Genomic DNA, 18,895 nt, shown 5'->3' on the forward strand with positions numbered 1-18,895 from the left:
AGAAAAGAAAACAAGCAACAGAGTGAAGAGACAACTTAGGAATTATGAGAAGATATTTGCAAACCATACATCTGATGAGGGTTAATATCCAAGGTATAAGCAACTCAAATAAATTAATACCAAGAAGACAATCAAATTTTTTAAAAATGGATAAAAATTATGAATAGACTTCTCAAAAGAAGACATTGACTGACCAATAGATATTTTTAGAAGACACTCAACATTACTAATCATCAGGATAGAAAATAAAACCACAATGAGATATAGATTCAGGCATGCAAAGATGGCTATCATCAAAAGGACAAAGAGTATTGGCAAGGAAATGGAGAATGGAAACTCTTTTTAAAAAGATTTATTTATTTATTCATTTGAAAGGCAGAGTGACAGAGACATATCTTCCATCCACTGGTTCACTTTGCAGATGGCTGCAACAGCCAAGGCTAGGCCAAGCCGAAACCAAGATCCAGGAGCTCCATTCAGGTCTACCAGGTATATGTCAGAATTCCAAGTACTTGAGCCCTTTTAAATTGCTTTCCAGTTGTATTAGCAGGAAACTAGATCAGCAAAAGAATAGTGGACATCCAACCAGAACTACAATGTGGGATGCAGGCATCCCAAGCAGCTACCTAACCTGCTGCACCACAGTGCTTGCCTGGAAAATAGAACTCTTGTACACTGTTGGTGGGAAAGTGAACTAATATAGTGATTATGGATAAAAGAATGGAGGGACCACAAAAAACTAAGAATAGAATCACCATTTGATCCAGAAATTTTACTTCTGGGTATATAGCCAAAGGAAAGGAAAAAGACATATCAAAGAGATACCTGCATTTCCACTTTCATTGCAGCATTATTCACAATAGCCAAGCCGTGGAATCCAAGTGTCCATGAACAGATGGATAGTTAAAGAAACATGGTAAATATACACTGAAATACCATGCAGCCTTAAATAAAAAAGGAAATCCTATCATTTGTGACAATGTGGATGAACCAGGAGGACATTTTGCTTGGTTAAACAACTCAGGCACAAAGGAGACAAATGTATCATAATCTCACTTGTATGTGGAATCTAACAAAGTTGAACTCGTAGAATAATAATTATCAACCGGGGGGGAAGCTGGATGAGAGGGCAATGGGTAGATGGTAAGAGTAAGAAGTTTCAATTAGGTGGAGAAATGAGTTTTGGAAATTTATTGCACAGTAGAGTGATTATAGTAGTAATACTGTATACTTAAAAATTGCTAAGAGAGTAGGTTTGAAATGTTCTCACCACAAAAAGTATGTGATATGATGGGTATGTTAATTAGTTTGAGTTAAGCATTCCACAATGTACACGTATATTGAAACATAATGTATACAATAAATATACACAAATTTTTATTTGACAATTAAAAGCAATATTATTTTAAAACTATTGTCAACGTCATACTTAATGGTGAAGGACTTAATGCCTTCCTGTTAGATGGCGAATAAAATAAGGGAGTCCATTTACCTTTTCTCTCCGGTATAGTTGCTGGAAGATTTAGTCAGTGAAATGAGTAAAGGAAATGAACCCAAAGGAATACAGATCAGAAACAAAGAAATAAAACTATCTCTGTTATGGAGAACTATCTCTGTTACATGGAGAATTCCAAGAAGCCAGCAGGCAAATCTTAGAACTAAAAGTGACTTCTGCAACATCACAGGATACAAGGTAAATAAACAATAAAAGTTTCTCTATACATGAAGATATACATGCTGAAATTCATAATAATATAATTTTCAACAGCTCAATAAGCAAAAAAGAAATACTAAGAAGGTGGAAATCTAATAAGATATTTACAAGACCTATAATTTAAAAACTATACTATGCCTATAAAGGAAATCAAAGAAAATCTAAATGAATAGAAAACGAATAGAAAACTCTACTGTTCTGGTGGACTGGAATGCATAATACAGTAATGATGTAGATTCTTCCAAACTGATATGCAAATTTATACCAGTTGTTCTCAGAATCTCAGGGTTTGCCAATAGATAGGATTGCTCTAAAATGTAGAAAGCAAGCTGGCTATAATTTTAAAAAATGCAAAGGAATACAAGAAAGATCCATTTCACTAACAGTTCCTGTACAATGGAATTTTACTCAAAGGCAAGCTTATTTTGGTGCCAAGAACGATATCTCACAACAAAGAATATTCAAAAAAAACCTATGGAAAATATACATTATGAAAAAAAGCATGGATTTAAAAAATTTTTTTTCACCAAAAGAAACTTATCTTTAAATTCAGTTTTTCATGGATATTTTGAAATCTCTTCACATAGGTAGAAGGCTGTTATTTATGGTGGTATAGCACATCAATCAATGAAACAGAATGGAGAACCCAAAGATAGACCCATAAGCATGTGCTCATTGATTTTTGTTTAAATGCAAAAGCATTTCAGTGAAGGAAAGAAAGCATTTCCAAATGGTGCTGGTGCATTTGGGCACCTGTGGGTCTGGGTTTTGCATATTTGTGGACAACGCCTGATCCAAGTTTCATGCATTGTATTTGTACAAAAATTTATTCAGGCTGGATAATGAACTTAAATTTAAAATGCAAAGGTAAAGAACTTGAAGGAAAGAATAAGAGAACATCTTTGGGATTTAGGGCTACACAAAGAATTCTTAGAATTCATAAAAATCCATAAATATAGAGCTGGTACATCAGACTTCAACAAAATTTAAAATTTTGGCTTTGTAAGGTGTTCTTGAAGAAGAGCAAGAGCAAAGCTACAGAGGAGAAGATATTTGTAAATCATACATTATTACTATATAGAATATATTTTAAAAAACTTTCAAAACATCAGCTTTAGAAACAGCAATCTAACTAGAAAATGGGCGAAAGACTGGAAGAGAATCTCCCTGAAGATATATACAGGTGGCAAATAAGCACACGGAATGGTTAATCTGATTAGCTTCTAGGGAAATGCAAACTGAACCAGAGTAAGGTATCACTTCAAACCAATAAAAAAAAAACACTAAAATAAAAAAGTGACAACACTAAATGAAAGAAAGATGCAAACAAATTATTATCCATACATTTTTGGTAATGATATAAAATGGTACAGTCATTCTGAAACACAGCTTGGGAATTTCTTGAAAAACTAAACATTCAGTTAACATGCAACTCAGTAATTACACTCCAAATTTCTCACAGAAAAATGAAAACTTATGTTCACATTAAAATCATGCACAAATCTTTATAGAATCTTTTATTTTTAACAGCCACAAATGGGAAACAATCTATATGTTCTTCAACTGCTGCATAGTTTTTTTTTTTAAAGATTTTTATTATTTTTTTTTTATTTGAGAGGTAGAGTTACAGACAGAGAAAAGGAGTGACAGAGAGACAGGTCTTACATCTGCTGGTTCATTCCCCAAATGGCTGTAGTGGTCAGAGCTGGGTAGATCTGAAGCCAGGAGCCAGGAGCTTCCTCCAGGTCTCCTATGCTGGTACAGGTGCCCAAGCACTTGGGCCATCTTCCATTGCTTTCCCAGGCCAAAGCGGAGAGCTGGATAGGAAGAGGAGCAGCTGGGGCTAGAACTGACACCCATTTGGGATGTCGGCGCTGCAGGCAGAAGCTTATCCCACTAAGCCACAGTGCCAGTGTATATTTTAACACTGATGTACATTAATAATATGAACTAATATTCATCAATAAAAGTGATAAACTGTTAATCTGTTGCCCAGAGACCGGTATAAATTTCTAGAGAAATATGCTGCATGAAAAAAAGAAGACAAAGAATTCCAAAAGATTAGTTAATGTATATTTTTTAAAAATATATCATTCCAGAAATAGCAAATTCCAGAAATGAGAACAAATTTATGTTGCTAAGGGTGAAAGAAAAGACAGGGCAGGAGAGAAATCAGTCTGACTATAAAATGATAATACCAGAATCTTCTCTATCTGTATTGAATCTTTGTGGATGCAATTTCTGATCATGTATTATCATTTTGTAGCACATTACCACTGTGGAAAGCTAGGCAAAAAGGGGCACAGAACAGTTCTATATTATTTCTTGTGGGTCTACGACAGATTTTTGTTTAGCAATTTTATTTTCCATAGGCTGGATCATATTATATGCAAATAATTTTGCTGCATATAAATCACTATCTATTTCATATTGTATTATAGGGAGAAAGATTGCCAAAGCAGTGTGTATTACTGGCTTTAAAGAATTTTTGTTACCTTACTTTTTTTTTAAAAAAAACGATGTATTTATTTTATTTGAGAGGCATAGCTACAGACAGTGAGAAGGAGAGACAGAGAGAAAGGACTTCCATCTGCTGGTTCACTCCCCAAGTGGCCGCAACAGCTGGAGCTGGGAGTCAGGAGCCAGGAGCTTCTTCTGGTCTCTTACGCAGGTGCAGGGTACCAAAGATTTGGGCTATCTTCTACTGCCTTCCCAGGATTTAGCAGAGAACTGAATTGGAAGAGGAGTAGCTGGGACTAAAATAGGCGCCACAGGTGGGGGACTAACAGACAGTGTAGAGAACTGGAAAAGAGGAGCTGGTAGGCTCCAAAGATAAGGAAAACTAAGTAAAAGGAAAGCTAGTTTCCTGGTTTGATCAGTTTATGATGTACAAATGTGTTGAGATATTGCACGATACCCCGTAAAAATGTGCAAATATTAAATGATAACCAAAAACTTGGAAAAGTATCCTCTCCATCCTAGTGAGTGTTGAGTTTATCAAGTAGATTAAACAATACATACATTGAAATTATTGTTTTATCATTTATATTATTTATGTAATCTTTTCATTGTTAAAAATCACAAAAAGCAAACTGTCATCAAGATCAATAAAACTAACTTTTGTGAACATTTTCACTTAAATAGTGCTACTACATCAACCAAATCAATTAAATTCAACCAGTTGCTAGCTTTGGTAGTTTTTTGACTAATAAAGTATGTCCAATATATGTGTAATTATGAATATACCTATAGGCTTATTCAATTGTTACAGTATCCATAACACATGATTTCACTCAAAATGAGGCTTTTATATTAAAGGTACTTTTTAAAAAAGATGTATTTATTTATCGAAAGACATTGTCACACCCACAAAGACAGAGAGAAATCAGGGGAGACAGGAAAGAAAGAGCCAGAAAGAGATCTATCCACTTACCTTCACCTTAAGTGGCCATAACTGCTGGGATTGGGTTGATCTGATGGCCAGAGCCAGGAACTCCATCCAGGTTTCCCACGTGGGTGGCAGGAACTCAAGTACTTGAGACATTATCTGATGCCTCCCAGGTGCAGTAGCAGGGATCTAGATCAGAAGAAAAGCATCAGGCACTCTGATAGGGATGCAGGCCTCTCAAGCAACAGCCTAATCTGCTGAACCACACCAGCCTTGAGAGTACTTTTAGTTAGTTTGTAAACTGCTTCCTCTCCTTGCTGCTGCGTAATTTTCTTCTGGCTTGGTTAATTTCTGATAGCTTCCTCAGTACTACATCTGGCTTAGGAGGGAGTTTTGCTCCTAATATAGAGCCATTAGACTTCTGAACAGCACACTGACACAATGGTAACTGCCCCTTCACACTCATTTTTGTTCTGGTTATTCAAAGTTTGAAAACATTTCCTCCCAGTTACTTTTAGGAATCCTTCTTAAACTCAGAATCTCAAAGATATTTCCTTTAGCTCCAGTATACCCACTATTAACTCTTTTCTCAAGCCTCAACAGACTCAGATTCAATAAACAATCTTAAGCAACAGCTAACATTTCCAGATGCTACTCTAAGAAGCGTCCATATATGTTAATTTCTTTAATTCTCACAACAATTCTGTGAGATGTATATTAAACTGGTCCCATTTTACAGATGAAAAAGAGAGTTTAAATAATTTTTTCAAGGTCCCATATGGATCACAGTGTGACTTCAGAGCCCACATTGCAAACCTCTATGTTATACTGCTGAGTATGGGTTGAGTATTTTGCCAAATATTTTCACAATTTTATCTTTTTTAATCTTCAAAACACCTACAGTGTGATTGTATTTTGTGAAAAATAAATTTGTAAAAAAATCCATATTAAAATTTGCAATTACAAAAATAAACTAAAACGCAGAAATTGTGGGAGAGCAGATTAAACTGCCTCTTGTGATGTGGCATTCGATATTGGAGTGTTGATTTGAGTCTTGGCTGTTCTGCTTCCAATATAGATTCCTGAGAATGCACCTGGGTGAGCAGTGGAAGATGGCCCAAAATATTTGGGTGCCTGGTTTTGTCCTACTGCAGTCTAGGCTGTAGTGATGATTTGGGAAGTAAACCGGTGATGAAAGATATGTCTCTCTCTCTTTCTCTCTCTCTCTCTTTATCTCTCCACCTTTCTAACTCTGTCACTCTGCCTCTCAAATAAATAGATAGATCTTTTTAAAAATTTACAGAAATCCAGCACTCTGGTGTACTATGCTAAGCCTCCAGTTGCAGTGCTGGCATCCTATAAGGCCACCAGTTCAAGTCCTGGCTGCTCTTTTTTTGATCCAGTTCCCAGCTGATGGCCTGGGGAAGCAGTGGAAGAATGCCCAAGTGCCTGGGCCCTTGTACCCATGTGGGAGACTTGGAAGAAGCTCCTGGTTCCTAGCTTCAGATAGACCCAGCTCCGGCCATAGTGGCCATTTGGGGAGTGAACCAGTGGATGGAAGATCTTTCTCTCTGTCTCTCCCTCTCTCTGTAACTCTATCCCTTGAATACTTAAATAAATCCTTCAAAAAGTTACATAAGAACTTTAGACACCTTAACTTGCAATTCAGTGCTTCCTCTATGACATCATGGCTTTAAAGAGTGTTACCCAAATGGGATCAATGGTTAAAAGAAGAAATTTTTGGGGCCAGCTCTATGGTGCAGCGGATTAACACCCTGGCCTGAAGTGCCAGCATTCCATATGGGTGCCGGTCCTAGTCCCGGATGCTCCACTTCACATCCAGCTCTCTGCTATGGCCTGGGAAAGCAGTAGAAGATTGCCCAAGGGCTTGGGACCCCATACCCACATGGGAGACTTGGAAGAAGCTCCTGGCTTCGGATCCCCATTGTGGCCAATTGGGGAGTGATCTGGCAGAGGGAAGACCTTCTCTCTCTGTGTTAACTCTGACTTTCAAATAAATAAAAAAACTTAAAAAAAAAAAAAGAAGAAGAAAATTTCTAGCAGTTTCGAGCCATAGCAAGTCTCACACATTCTATGCATCTTATAACATTTACTCCTCTCAGTTACTCTGTGAGACTTTTAATCTCATTATACTGCATAGGAATCCAAGGTTTGCAGAGGTTAAGTAAGTTGCCCAGGATTACTTTCAAGACTGTCCTACACCAAAGACTGTGGCTTTCCTTTGAGAAGGAGTATGACATGGTAGAAAGAACTGAAGATTGCCATGGAATGAGATGGCAAGGATTATAACCCTGAGGCTGTGGGGGAACTGTGATAGCCTCTCTTTCATGTAACTTTGCTGATAAATTTCTGTTTCCTAAGTTTCTGAAACATTCTGTTTCCCTATCCTCTGTCCTATCTTTTTTCCCTCTAGTATCTCTTTTGGTCTCTTGGGCTTCTGTCTCAGAGTCATCCCAAAGCATCATAAGGAGGTGCAAGATAATTGAGTCTTTCCTGGCGTGGCTGGGTTTTTGACCATAGGTGGAGGCTCTGCAGGATCTTTTTTCATCTGATGCTGCATTTTATTTTACATCTATTCCCTGAGTACAAACAAGCTGGCCGTCTAAGGAGGACACCTGATGCATCAATGACCTGTGAATAAAGTGAGTAGATTCTGTTATCTGCTGATTTCTCCTCTAAGTGGCTGGTTCTACCATATCGTTAGTTCTGTCCAATGCATTCATCTGCCTATTCCTCTCTACGCCTAACAAAAGCACAAATACTAAACTATAGTCAATGTATGTGCTCAACTATGTCATTTTTAGTGATCTATTTAATGCTTTATTTCTGTTCATTTCCACCCAAATCCTTTGTACGTTCTTCCTTCTCTATCTATTCTGCCTATTATCATACCTTCCTCCATTTTCCCAATCCTCCTTGCATACATGTAACCACTACAATACCTTGGCTAATTGGTAAATAAGGTAGGCCACATAACAGGAATTGCTTTCAGAAGGAGAGACATTCTAGTAAACACCCTGAGTCTGCATAAATTTGGATAGTTTTGAAGGAAAAGTGAAGGTTTGAAACGTGGTGGTTGTTTCTGACAGAGAGAAGTGTATGTGCGAAGTCACAGAAAAAGAACATCATGACACATTTAAAAAATGGAAGGTTAGTAGGTAAAGACTGAATTGTTGTAGAATAATTAAAAGGAAATACATTTTGATGATTTACTGGAGATTTTTTATGTTTTCTCCATAACTGGATGCTCTTATGATCAGCCATTTCTACATGGCTATATGAGTAGAGAAACCAGTGGAGGTTGGGGTGATAAAAGTTTAGGGTGGAGGAAGAAAGAATAGGTAAGAGGCTATTGAAATAGTTAAATCAAGAAACAACAAGGTCCCAGTATATGGGATTTGAGGGGAAGGTGGTAGAAATAGTACAGCAGAAAGGGGATAGGATATATGAGTGAGATTATTGAAGAGGCAGTTTAGATAGGGCTTACATCAGCTGGGATTGCAATGTGTGCTGAGGAAGGAAGAGTGAAGAATATCTAGGAAATTTCCCAATCTTTGGAGAAGATGACTACATAGAAGGTAATTTCCTTCATTGTGGAAGAGGAGAAACAGAATTACAAGATTATTTTCGAGACCTATTGTACCTGAGGAACTCATGTAACATCCAAGGAATGAGGTTGACTCATCACTGTACCAGTAAGGACATGTGGATTCACTTCAGCTACATTGTTCTTCCTTTACCTACCTGATAGCAGTGATGATATGGCAAATAAAAGAATATATAGGACTTCAGGGGCATTAATAGGAGTAAAAATGACAGGAAACTCAGCACACCTATGGGAAACGAGAAAAGAGCAGAGATGACCCATGAGCCAGATTTGAAGGCTATGTAGAACAGAGTTATGTTCGTGGATATTGCAGCATGAGCAAAGTCATGAGGTGATAAACATGTTGTGTGCAGAACCAGAAGGGTATCCGATAAAATGTAGACTGTAGCAAAAGATACGATATTGGTGAAAGCAGTTTCAGAAGATGAAGTAACAGTAGGCCTTCTTATATAGTTTGAACATAATTGCATAGACAATGGGACACTTTGGATGAGTTTTAGGTAGAGGAGTCAAATGGTGAGATTTGAGCTTCCTCAGGAGACAGACTATAGGCTGAAAGGTCAACGGGGAGTCCATGCAGAGGAGGCTAATCATTGTTCATGTGCAGAGAATGAAATGTGATGGTAGAAAAGCACGAAGGCCTGAGGCAGAAAGACTAGAAAGCACAAAGACAGACACATGAAACAGATATTGAGGAGAAAGAATCAAGGGTAGATAAGGTCATGAAAGACAGCTGTAGATCTGAGGTTCTTATTTATGAAGCTACTGTATGAGGGATGATATTCATGGCAAATTAAAGTTCAGTGATGAGAAGCTGAGGATTTGTCTCCACAAGATTCTGAGCTCTCTGTGTCTTATTTTTTTTTAATTTCACAGATAAAGTTAGACAGTGTGAGAGACAGAGAGAAAGGTCTTCCTTCCGTTGGTTCAATCCCCAAATGGCTGCTTCGGCCGGATGCTGCACCGATCTGAAGCCAGGAGCCAGGTGCTTCCTCCAGGTCTCCCTTGTGGGTTCAGGGGCCCAAGCACTTGGGCCATCCTCCACTGCCCTCCCGGGCCACAGCAGAGAGCTGGACTGGAAGACGAGCAGCCGGGACTGGAACCCGGTGCCCATATGGGATGCTGGCACCGCAGGTAGAGGATTAACCAAGTGAACCACGGTGCCGGCCCCTCTGTGTCTTATTAATCTTTTATGTAACACAACTTAACCTGTGGTCTGTAACACAGTTGAGTCACCATACATTTTGAAACTAAGCACAATTGTGGTTTTGGGTGGTAAGAATGGGAGTGATGGTAAATGCAGGTCAGGGGTATAGACATTTCATATTTGCATTTCAGTAATGTAGCATGGGAGAGAGGCCAACAGCTCAAGTGCAGAGTCATACTCGAGCACTGACAGTAGAGCATGGAGAGAAGAGAAACTCAGCTAGAGAATGAGAGCTGGTGGGAGTTTGATTGGTGAGCACATTCTGCTTCTACTAAGCCCAGAAGAACAGAGCTAAAATTAAAAGTAAGGAATCTGCAAATACTCTACCTCTTTCTTTCTAATCCTTTCCTTGTATCCCCACTTGGTTTGAGTTTTTCTTACAATATATGCTTTGCCTTCCCACAGTTATTCAGTAATTCCCATTTGCACAAGTTCTGTGAAATTATGGAAGTTGAGTTATAATTCTAAACATTTGGTGTAGCTGCTTTAAAATGTCATTCAGTAGCCTTTCAGATAAACTCCACTAAAAAAGAATAATAAAAATATCACAATATATCCCATATTGTACATTTATATGTCAAGGCATGTTAATAAATGAAAAATAAAATCAAATAAAATCCAAAAAAGTAAGTTATCTTCTAAAAAAAAAAAACAGCATCCAGAAATCCAGCTGACAGCAGCCATTCTTCCTCATCTCTTCACTGCCTCCCAACACTGTGACCATTCAGGTTCCAAGGGTAAAAATTACCCCTTCTTAACAATTTCCATGTTGATATGCCAACTTTTATTCCACATCAAAAACAGCAAAGGTTTAAAATGTTTGGAATAAGTTTTATTCATTAATATCAAAATAAACAAACTGCCTACTCCTGTAAATGTATGTGTTATATTGGTCTTGGTGCTAAAGGTAGAGCTGTACTCCCATTTCAAGAGATCATAACTTTCAGAAGTGATGAGATTATAATCTGCCGTCTGGTATCCACTTCCTTACATGGTTTCCAAGTGGGTCCCAGGCCCTCTTTCCAAGTACTGGGTTAAGTAGGACTTGCATCGCAGAGTTGCTGTTATCTTCTTGTTGTTCTACCTCACTCTCACTTCTTTACAGGGGGCACTGCCTCACCAGCTGACCCCCAAGATTCCCTTACATGTTTTATATTTGGTGTACATCTTACAGTGCTTCCTTCATGTCAAAGATTTTGGAATCCCTGAGCTTCAGACTTTCTGCATCTCTTAATAATCTATGTGACACAGATCAAATCATTTACTTTCTCTATACCTCAGGGTTTTTAGATATTAAGTGTGCCTATTGATTTTTACTATCTCATAGGATTGTTCTGAAGAGCAAATTAGTTGATACTGAAAACATTTTACAATAGTGTTCATGATAAAAATGCACAGTAAATATACTATTGCATTATATATTATTGTGTTTTTTTTTTTTGACAGGCAGAGTGGACAGTGGGAGAGAGAGACAGAAAGAAAGGTCTTCCTTTGCCGTTGGTTCACCCTCCAATGGCCGCCGTGGACGGCACGCTGTGGCCGGCGCACCGCCCTGATCGGATGGCAGGAGCCAGGTGCTTATCCTGGTCTTCCATGAGGGTACAGGGCCCAAGCACTTGGGCCATCCTCCACTGCACTCCCTGGCCACAGCAGAGAGCTGGCCTGGAAGAGAGGCAACCGGGACAGAATCCGGTGCCCCGACCGGGACTAGAACCCGGTGCGCCGGCGCCGCGAGGCTGAGGATTAGCCTAGTGAGCCGTGGCGTCGGCTTATTGTTGTTTCTGTATTACATAACTCATTTCCTCAAAACAGAATCACAATCTAGATTATAGACAAACTCTCACTTTAGGGTAGGTCAGACAGTCTTACTGTTTTTTTTTTTTTTTTACGTATTAAAATATATTAGTATTGTATTTTCACCATTAAAATTTATGACTTTAGTCTTTCCTTCTTGTCTTTTCATGGGACAAAAAAGGGATTTGGTAACCTACCGGTGTCACATTTGGTTGGTGTTTCTCAATCCAAGCTTCTTTAGGGACTACACTAACCTCCCTTCCTGTCCCTAATCCAAAATAATTTCTTTTTGTCCATATTTGTCTCAGCTGATTTCTGATTTAAGAAAGAGCATTGACCTCAGCCCATTGATTAATTATATCCACTACACACATTGTATCCTATTACCAAGAGAAAGGCTAAGTTCTTGCTGGTGCCTCTTGAAGACTTCATTTTCATCATTTGAAAAGCAGTTGGAAGACTGACACCATGGAGCGGAGGAACCATAGTTGGAGAGTGCATGAGTTTGTGTTGCTGGGTTTCCCAGCTCCTGTGCCACTGCGGGCCCTGATGTTTGCCCTCTCTCTACTGGCCTATGTGCTGGTGCTCACTGAGAACATGCTTATCATTATGACCATCAGGAACCACTCGACCCTCCACAAACCCATGTATTTTTTTCTGGCTAATATGTCCTTCCTGGAGATCTGGTATGTCACTGTCACTATCCCAAAGATGCTTGCTGGTTTTGTTGGGCTCAAAGATCATGGACAGCTAATCTCCTTTGAAGGCTGCATGACACAGCTTTACTTTTTCCTGGGCTTGGGTTGCACTGAGTGTGTTCTTCTTGCTGTTATGGCCTATGATCGCTATGTGGCCATCTGCCATCCTCTTCAGTATCCTGTCATTGTCAGTGACCGGCTATGTGTGCAGCTGGCAGCTGGTTCCTGGGCTGGGGGTTTTGGCATTTCAATGGTCAAAGTTTTTCTCATTTCTCGTCTCTCTTACTGTGGCCCCAACATCATCAATCATTTTTTCTGCGATGTGTCTCCATTGCTCAATCTCTCTTGCACTGACATGTCCACTGCAGAGCTTACAGACTTTGTCCTGGCCATTTTTATCCTGCTGGGACCACTCTCTGTCACTGGAGCCTCCTACGTCGCCATTGCTGGTGCTGTGTTGCGCATCCCCTCAGCTGCTGGACGCCACAAAGCCTTTTCCACCTGTGTCTCTCACCTTACTGTAGTGGTCATCTTCTATGCAGCAAGTATCTTCATCTATGCCCGGCCAAAGGCACTCTCAGCTTTTGACACCAACAAGCTGGTTTCTGTACTCTATGCTGTCATTGTTCCATTGCTCAACCCCATCATTTACTGCTTACGCAATCAAGAGGTCAAGAGAGCCTTGCGCCATACTTTGCACTTATACCAAGGCCAGGATGCCAACCCCAGGAAAGCTGGTAGAGACAGGTAGAGAGTAGGTGAGAAGTCTAGCAAAATGCTGTTGAACTGAGGCTAAATGTCTCCTGGGAAGTCCAGTGGAACTCTTAGGGCCTAAACTAGAGGATAGAGTTTCAAGGACATCACCAAACAACTGGGAATTCTCCCTTGTAACTAGGCAAGGAAGAGGAAGAAGGATGGATTGCAAGCAATAATCTGATTTCTTCAGAACAACTCATGAAATACAGGTTAGAGACAGGTTCCATAATGTTTGCACTGTTGTGATTTACACAAACCCAGCTACATTGAAGGAAGCACAGACTTCATTACAGGAAAGCAACAGGAAATTTCTTGATAAGCTCTCTTCTAGTCACAGACCATGAACTGTATATCCAGGCCCAGATAGTGATCATTCTAATGTGTGTTATAAGGCAAGAAGATAAGTAATCAACAAGTTCTGTCTTGGCAATATATCATCTCCTGGACCACACGAAGTTATCTACTTCATTTCCTAGTTTACCAAGATTGATCTACATTGAATCAGTGGCTGAGTGCAGTTGCTTATTTAATAATATGTCTCCCTAATTAGATTATAAGCTTCCTGGAGACAGAATCACAGTTGCTTGTGCATCATTTTATGATCAATAGCATTATAGTATCTAATGCATGATAGTTATGAAAAATAAAATAAATAAATATAATTTAGGGCCATGTAGTCAAGGCATGTGATTCATGCCTGTAGATGGGATTGGCAGGTGTAGCAAACAAATCTCTCATATTTCACTAGGATACAAGAAGCTGAAAATTGACTCAGCCTGGCAGGAAGGAAATTGGGAAATGTACATCATAAACCCTAAAAATGTTGAGGTCATTCTGACTCAGAAAATATGTGTAGACATTTTAATTTTTAATGACAAAATCATAAATTTCCTTAACTTCCACAAATAAGGCATTGGTTAGAAGCCAGCATTGTGGTGCAGTAGGTCAAGTTGCAGCTTGTGATACAGACATCCCGAATCAGAGTGCCAGTTTGAGTCTTTCCCTGTTTGCTTCCAATCCAGCTTCCTGTTAGTACACCTGGAATTAGCATAAGGAGGCCCAGTAGTTGAGTACAGCCCAAAAATAGCCCAGTACTTGAGCCCTTGCCATCTGTGCGGGGGACAAGGATGAAATTCCTGGATCCTGCCTTTGTCCTGACCCAGACGTGACTGTTGTGGCCATCTGGAGGAATAAACCAGCAGATGGAAGAGCTCTCTCTGTCTCTGTCTTTATATCTCTTCTGTCCCTCTATCTTTCAAATAAAAAAATAAAAATTAACAAAAACCATTAGATTATGTAAGTAATGACAAAAGAAACAGCATTGTTTGCAATTTGTGCCTAAGCATTCTTACCAATATATTGATTTAAATAAACTTTTCTTACCCAGCAAGATCTACAACTCTATTAGTATCGCTAGAGAAATGATTAGAAGTGATTTCAATATAAATTTTTGAAAATTTGTTCCCCACTGTTGCCCAAGACCAGAATACTGAAGGCAATGGAGTTTCTATCTCTGAATGAGTATCCAACTTTGCTATTTGTCTTTATTGTTGGTTACTGCTAAACAAAGTTTGTGAAATGTTATTAGCAAGGATACCAGACATTAATTGCTAGACTACACTTATTAATATTTTAATACTATACATATGTGTGTATATATATATACAGATGTGTGTGTATTTGTACCAAAATCATTAAATAACTTGATATGGATTTTGTTATAATAATTTTTTTTAAATGACTGGATGTAAAGCACATGATAAGTCTACTTTCCAACTGTTCCCATAGAGTAAGTTTCAGCAGTGGGATAGTGATATGGGCTGGGACTATCCTCTGTACATTTCTGTTAAAGCTAAAAGAACTTCCTTTACAGTCTAGCTCTAGATAACAAGAAGCAAAATCATGATGTTGAATTTCTTGATTTTCTCTATGTCTCAAGCTTTTTATAGGAAAATGTGTTATTTTTTCAACTTACAAAAAAAATCTCTACATCTGAATCTGAAATTTCAAACAAAACTTTCAGTATAGGAAAGTATTTGAATAGTGTCCTGCACATATTCATCTTTTAAAAAACAACAATTGAGGTGTTTGACTCTATTGTGAACTATGGTGAGATTGCTATCTCCTTTGGTTTGGACTGAATTTTAATAGTCTTATGACCCTCACTCCTCATGAGAAATTTAAAATTTCACAGCCTAATCTTAATTTTCCTTTGGATCTTTATTTTAATCTCTTGCTGACAACATTCATTGTATAGAAAAATGTTAAAAAATGTTAAGTTGCGAATAAAAATGCTTTAACAAGAAATTATTCATCTAGTATCTTTTGCTATTTGCTAAAATTTCCAGTTGATCAGAACCAGAAAACAAAACCTTTCTGAACAAAGAGTAATGGAAAAAATAAAAGTTATTTTGTAGATATTAAAACCCTATATCTCTTCACTAGAACACTGTTACAATTACAAATATAAGTAGCCTGATATATTTAGACTAGAGAAGACTAAAGAGACAGGACACCTATACAGCGTGTGGTAGAGTGGATTGACTTCTGGAGCACAATTTTAATTTTAATGGAGAGGTAAAATGTGAATAAAATAATAGAATCTTTGTAATTATTAATAAAATCAATTTTGGTTGATTGATTTTCTTAAGTATACATGGTAATGAAAGATAATTATTTTAGAGAAAACTGAATCTGGGTGAGGGGTATATGAGGACTCTAGTATCTTTGCAATTTTTCTGTAAATCAAATTATTTCAAAGTTAAGATTTTTATTAGCCAGTTACATACTTTACAAACAAGTAGAAGAAAGGAACTTCAATCTTCCAATCATAGAGTAAAACCAAAGGGAAATGTTGATTACCTTGATTTGAGCAGTATACATTGTACACAAGCAATGGAATGTCACACTGAATGAACAATTATGTACAACTACTGTTAAACTTATGATGTTATTGCACAGGGTAGTCATGGTAGTAAAATAATTGGAAATTAAAATGTCTGTTGTAGCATGGTTACATGGTTGGTGATGTCAAGGCATTGATAGCAGACAGCAGAGTTAAGATTCTTGCTTGTGTGGATTTGGAGGAAGCTGCTAGAATGATTGTAAAGCTCTATGAAGTAGTGACTTGAGCCAAGCAAGTCCTCATGGTTTTATGTAAAATTTCAGAAACCAATTAGATGTGAGAACACAGTGGACGACTGGAGGGCTTACATGTGTTATAATGGCCATGCATGCTGTGCTCTGTGCTATTGTTCCTTTTTAGTCTGTGGAGACTGTAATTGTCACCCAGTCACACAAACTTTTAATATTTGATCTGCACTTAACTCCTCTGTTCTAATGGACCTGTTTGTACAAAGAATGTACAAATGTAGGTATCTAATTTCTTCTGTTGCAACTGTATTTTTCTACTTCTAATAAAATGCCACTTGCAATATGCCTGTTTATTATTGTTGCGTTCAAATTTCTACATTGATGAGTCCTATAAATAAAATCAATGATAAGCTTTGTTCTGGGGCCAGCACTGTGGCATAGAGGGTAAAGCCGCCACCTGCAGTTCCGGCATCCCCTATGGGCACCTGTTCGAGTCCCGGCTGCTCCACTTCTGATCCAGCTCTCTGCTATGGCCTGGGCAGAGCAGTAAAAGATGGCCCAAGTGCTTGGGCCTCTGCACCCACATGGGAGACCCGGAAGAAGCTCCTGGCTCCTGGCTTCGGATTGGCCAGCACCAGCCGCTACGGCCAATTGGAGAGTGAACCTGCGGATGGAAGACCTCTCTCTCTCTCTCTCTCTCTCTCTCTCTCTCTTTGCCTCCCCTTCTCTCTCTGTGTAACTCTGACTTTCAAATAAATAAATAAATCTTGTAAAAGATATATTTACCAAAGACTTGACAGCCACAATATCAATTTAAGTTAATAAAATTCTCCCCATATGAAAAAAATTTAAAACCAAATTCTTAGTTTTTCTATGCCAAATAATTTAATAGAGTTATGATTGATTTCAGTAGCTTCCATAAGATAAAGGTTTACTGTCCATTCCTTTTTTATTACAGTGATATGTACAGCCAGCACCATTCTTTTGCAAGAAACTGTTCTCAATTTTTACTTGAATTTTTAATCCTCAGGACATTCATGTGTTGATACTGTTTTTATTTAGCTAGCTGATAAGATAGAGTTAAAACAAAGGAAAATTGTACATGTAGGCACTGCCTTGTACATTTATAAATTCAGAGTATATCAGCTTTTTTGAAATCACCATTTGGTACTAGCAGGCATGAGTGGACAGTTCCATCTGTAATAGAGAAATGACCTACAGGGCAAACATCTTCATTTCCTCTTAGAATCATTGCTCAGCCTCCTTGATCTTTACGTTCTTTAGTCTCACTTTGTGAGTAGCAGTGGTCTCTGTCTTCCCAGAATTAGTGTCTGCTCTCCACAGTCCTCTTAGACAAAGCATATGAGTAGAGGAGAGAGAGGAAAGGTCTCAGCCCATTTATTTCCCGCCATATTCCAATTAGTCATGCACAGGTGTGCAGGTTCTCACGGAATGCAGAAAGTTTCTGGTGTCTTCATTTCCAGGCCCTGCTTCAGCTGGCTCTAACTACCTTTGTGGATTTGCTGAGAAACAAGTGCATCTTTGGGGCCTTCATTCTCGTAAAACATCAAGCAGCTGATTTTACATTTTATGGCTTCTTGCAGCACAATTAGTAGTAGGGTCTCTGAAACCTCACTCCACTCTGGACAACTGATGGATAGAAAGTGTTGCTACTTTACCTTGTTCTTTTTGTTTTGTTTTGATTTTTGTTTGTTTTTTAGACTTTATTTATTTGAGAGGTAGAGTTATAGAGAGAAGGAGAGACAAAGAGAAAGGTCTTGCCCCCACTGGTTCACTCTCCAAATGGCCCAATGATCAGTGCTGAGCTGATCCAAAGCCAGGAGCCAGGAGTTTTTTCCTGATCTCCCATGCGGGTGCAGGGACCCAAGTGGTTGGGCCATCCTCCACTGCTTTCCCAGGCCAAAGGGGCAGCCAGGACTCAAACAATCATGTATATGTATGTTGGCACTGCTGTTGGAGGCTTAGCCGTCTACACCATAGAGCTGGTCCCATTTTACCCTGTTCTTGCCACAGGGTGCTCAGTTACGAAGCGTTTTCTAAGTTGCCATTGGTATGAACAGTAAGTCACTGCAGAGAGCTCATTGTGACGTGACTGAGAAGATATCGACAAGCCAACTACTGTGATCCAGTTTGGTAGGTGAATAAACTGGTGAATGAAGATAAGTCTTTAAATCAGATGTCTAAAATGTGGTGGAACCTGGGTTAGGAATCTGATATTCAGGCTGGTAAACCAAAATTATTTCCCATCATGGTAATTTTAAACTGTTTTACCCCACAAGTCTTGAATGACAGAGAGTGTCTGTCTCTCGTTGTAGCTCCCAGAGCATTTTACTTTGCCTTGATGTGGCACATGTGACATGTCAGTGTCATTAGAGTCTGCACTTCTTCCTTGACTTAGAACGTGACGTTTCCAAAGGTAAAGTACCATGACTGACACATTTTTAGTCTGACTAATGTATAGTACGGTATCCTATATATAAGAAGACTTCAGTGAGAGCAGAAAATGTTTTTTAAATTATGAAAAAAATGAGCACTTTTGTTATTTTATTAATCCAATTATATTTCCTGTCCTGTTTCTTTTTTTTAAATACTTTTG

General features: G+C 38.6%; 1 protein-coding gene and 1 pseudogene across 1 annotated transcript; both read left to right on the forward strand.

Annotated features, from left to right (window-relative positions):
• The window catches only part of LOC138846003 (SOSS complex subunit B2-like), a 34,740-nt pseudogene extending 23,569 nt beyond the window's left edge, over window positions 1-11,171 (forward strand).
• Window positions 11,172-12,199: 1,028 nt separating this feature from the next.
• On the forward strand, window positions 12,200-13,180 carry OR6A2 (olfactory receptor family 6 subfamily A member 2). Its single transcript, XM_008268169.2, has one exon. The coding sequence runs from the start codon at window positions 12,200-12,202 to the stop codon at window positions 13,178-13,180; it is 981 nt and encodes a 326-aa protein (XP_008266391.2).
• The last annotated feature ends 5,715 nt before the right edge of the window (window positions 13,181-18,895 follow it).

Source organism: Oryctolagus cuniculus, chromosome 1, assembly GCF_964237555.1.
Source record: "Oryctolagus cuniculus chromosome 1, mOryCun1.1, whole genome shotgun sequence".
In the NCBI taxonomy this organism is placed as follows: Eukaryota; Metazoa; Chordata; class Mammalia; order Lagomorpha; family Leporidae; genus Oryctolagus; species Oryctolagus cuniculus.

Coding starts and splice junctions, on each gene's coding strand:
- OR6A2 (XM_008268169.2), top strand. CDS start 12,200: ATGGAGCGGAGGAACCATAGTTGGAGAGTGCATGAGTTTGTGTTGCTG.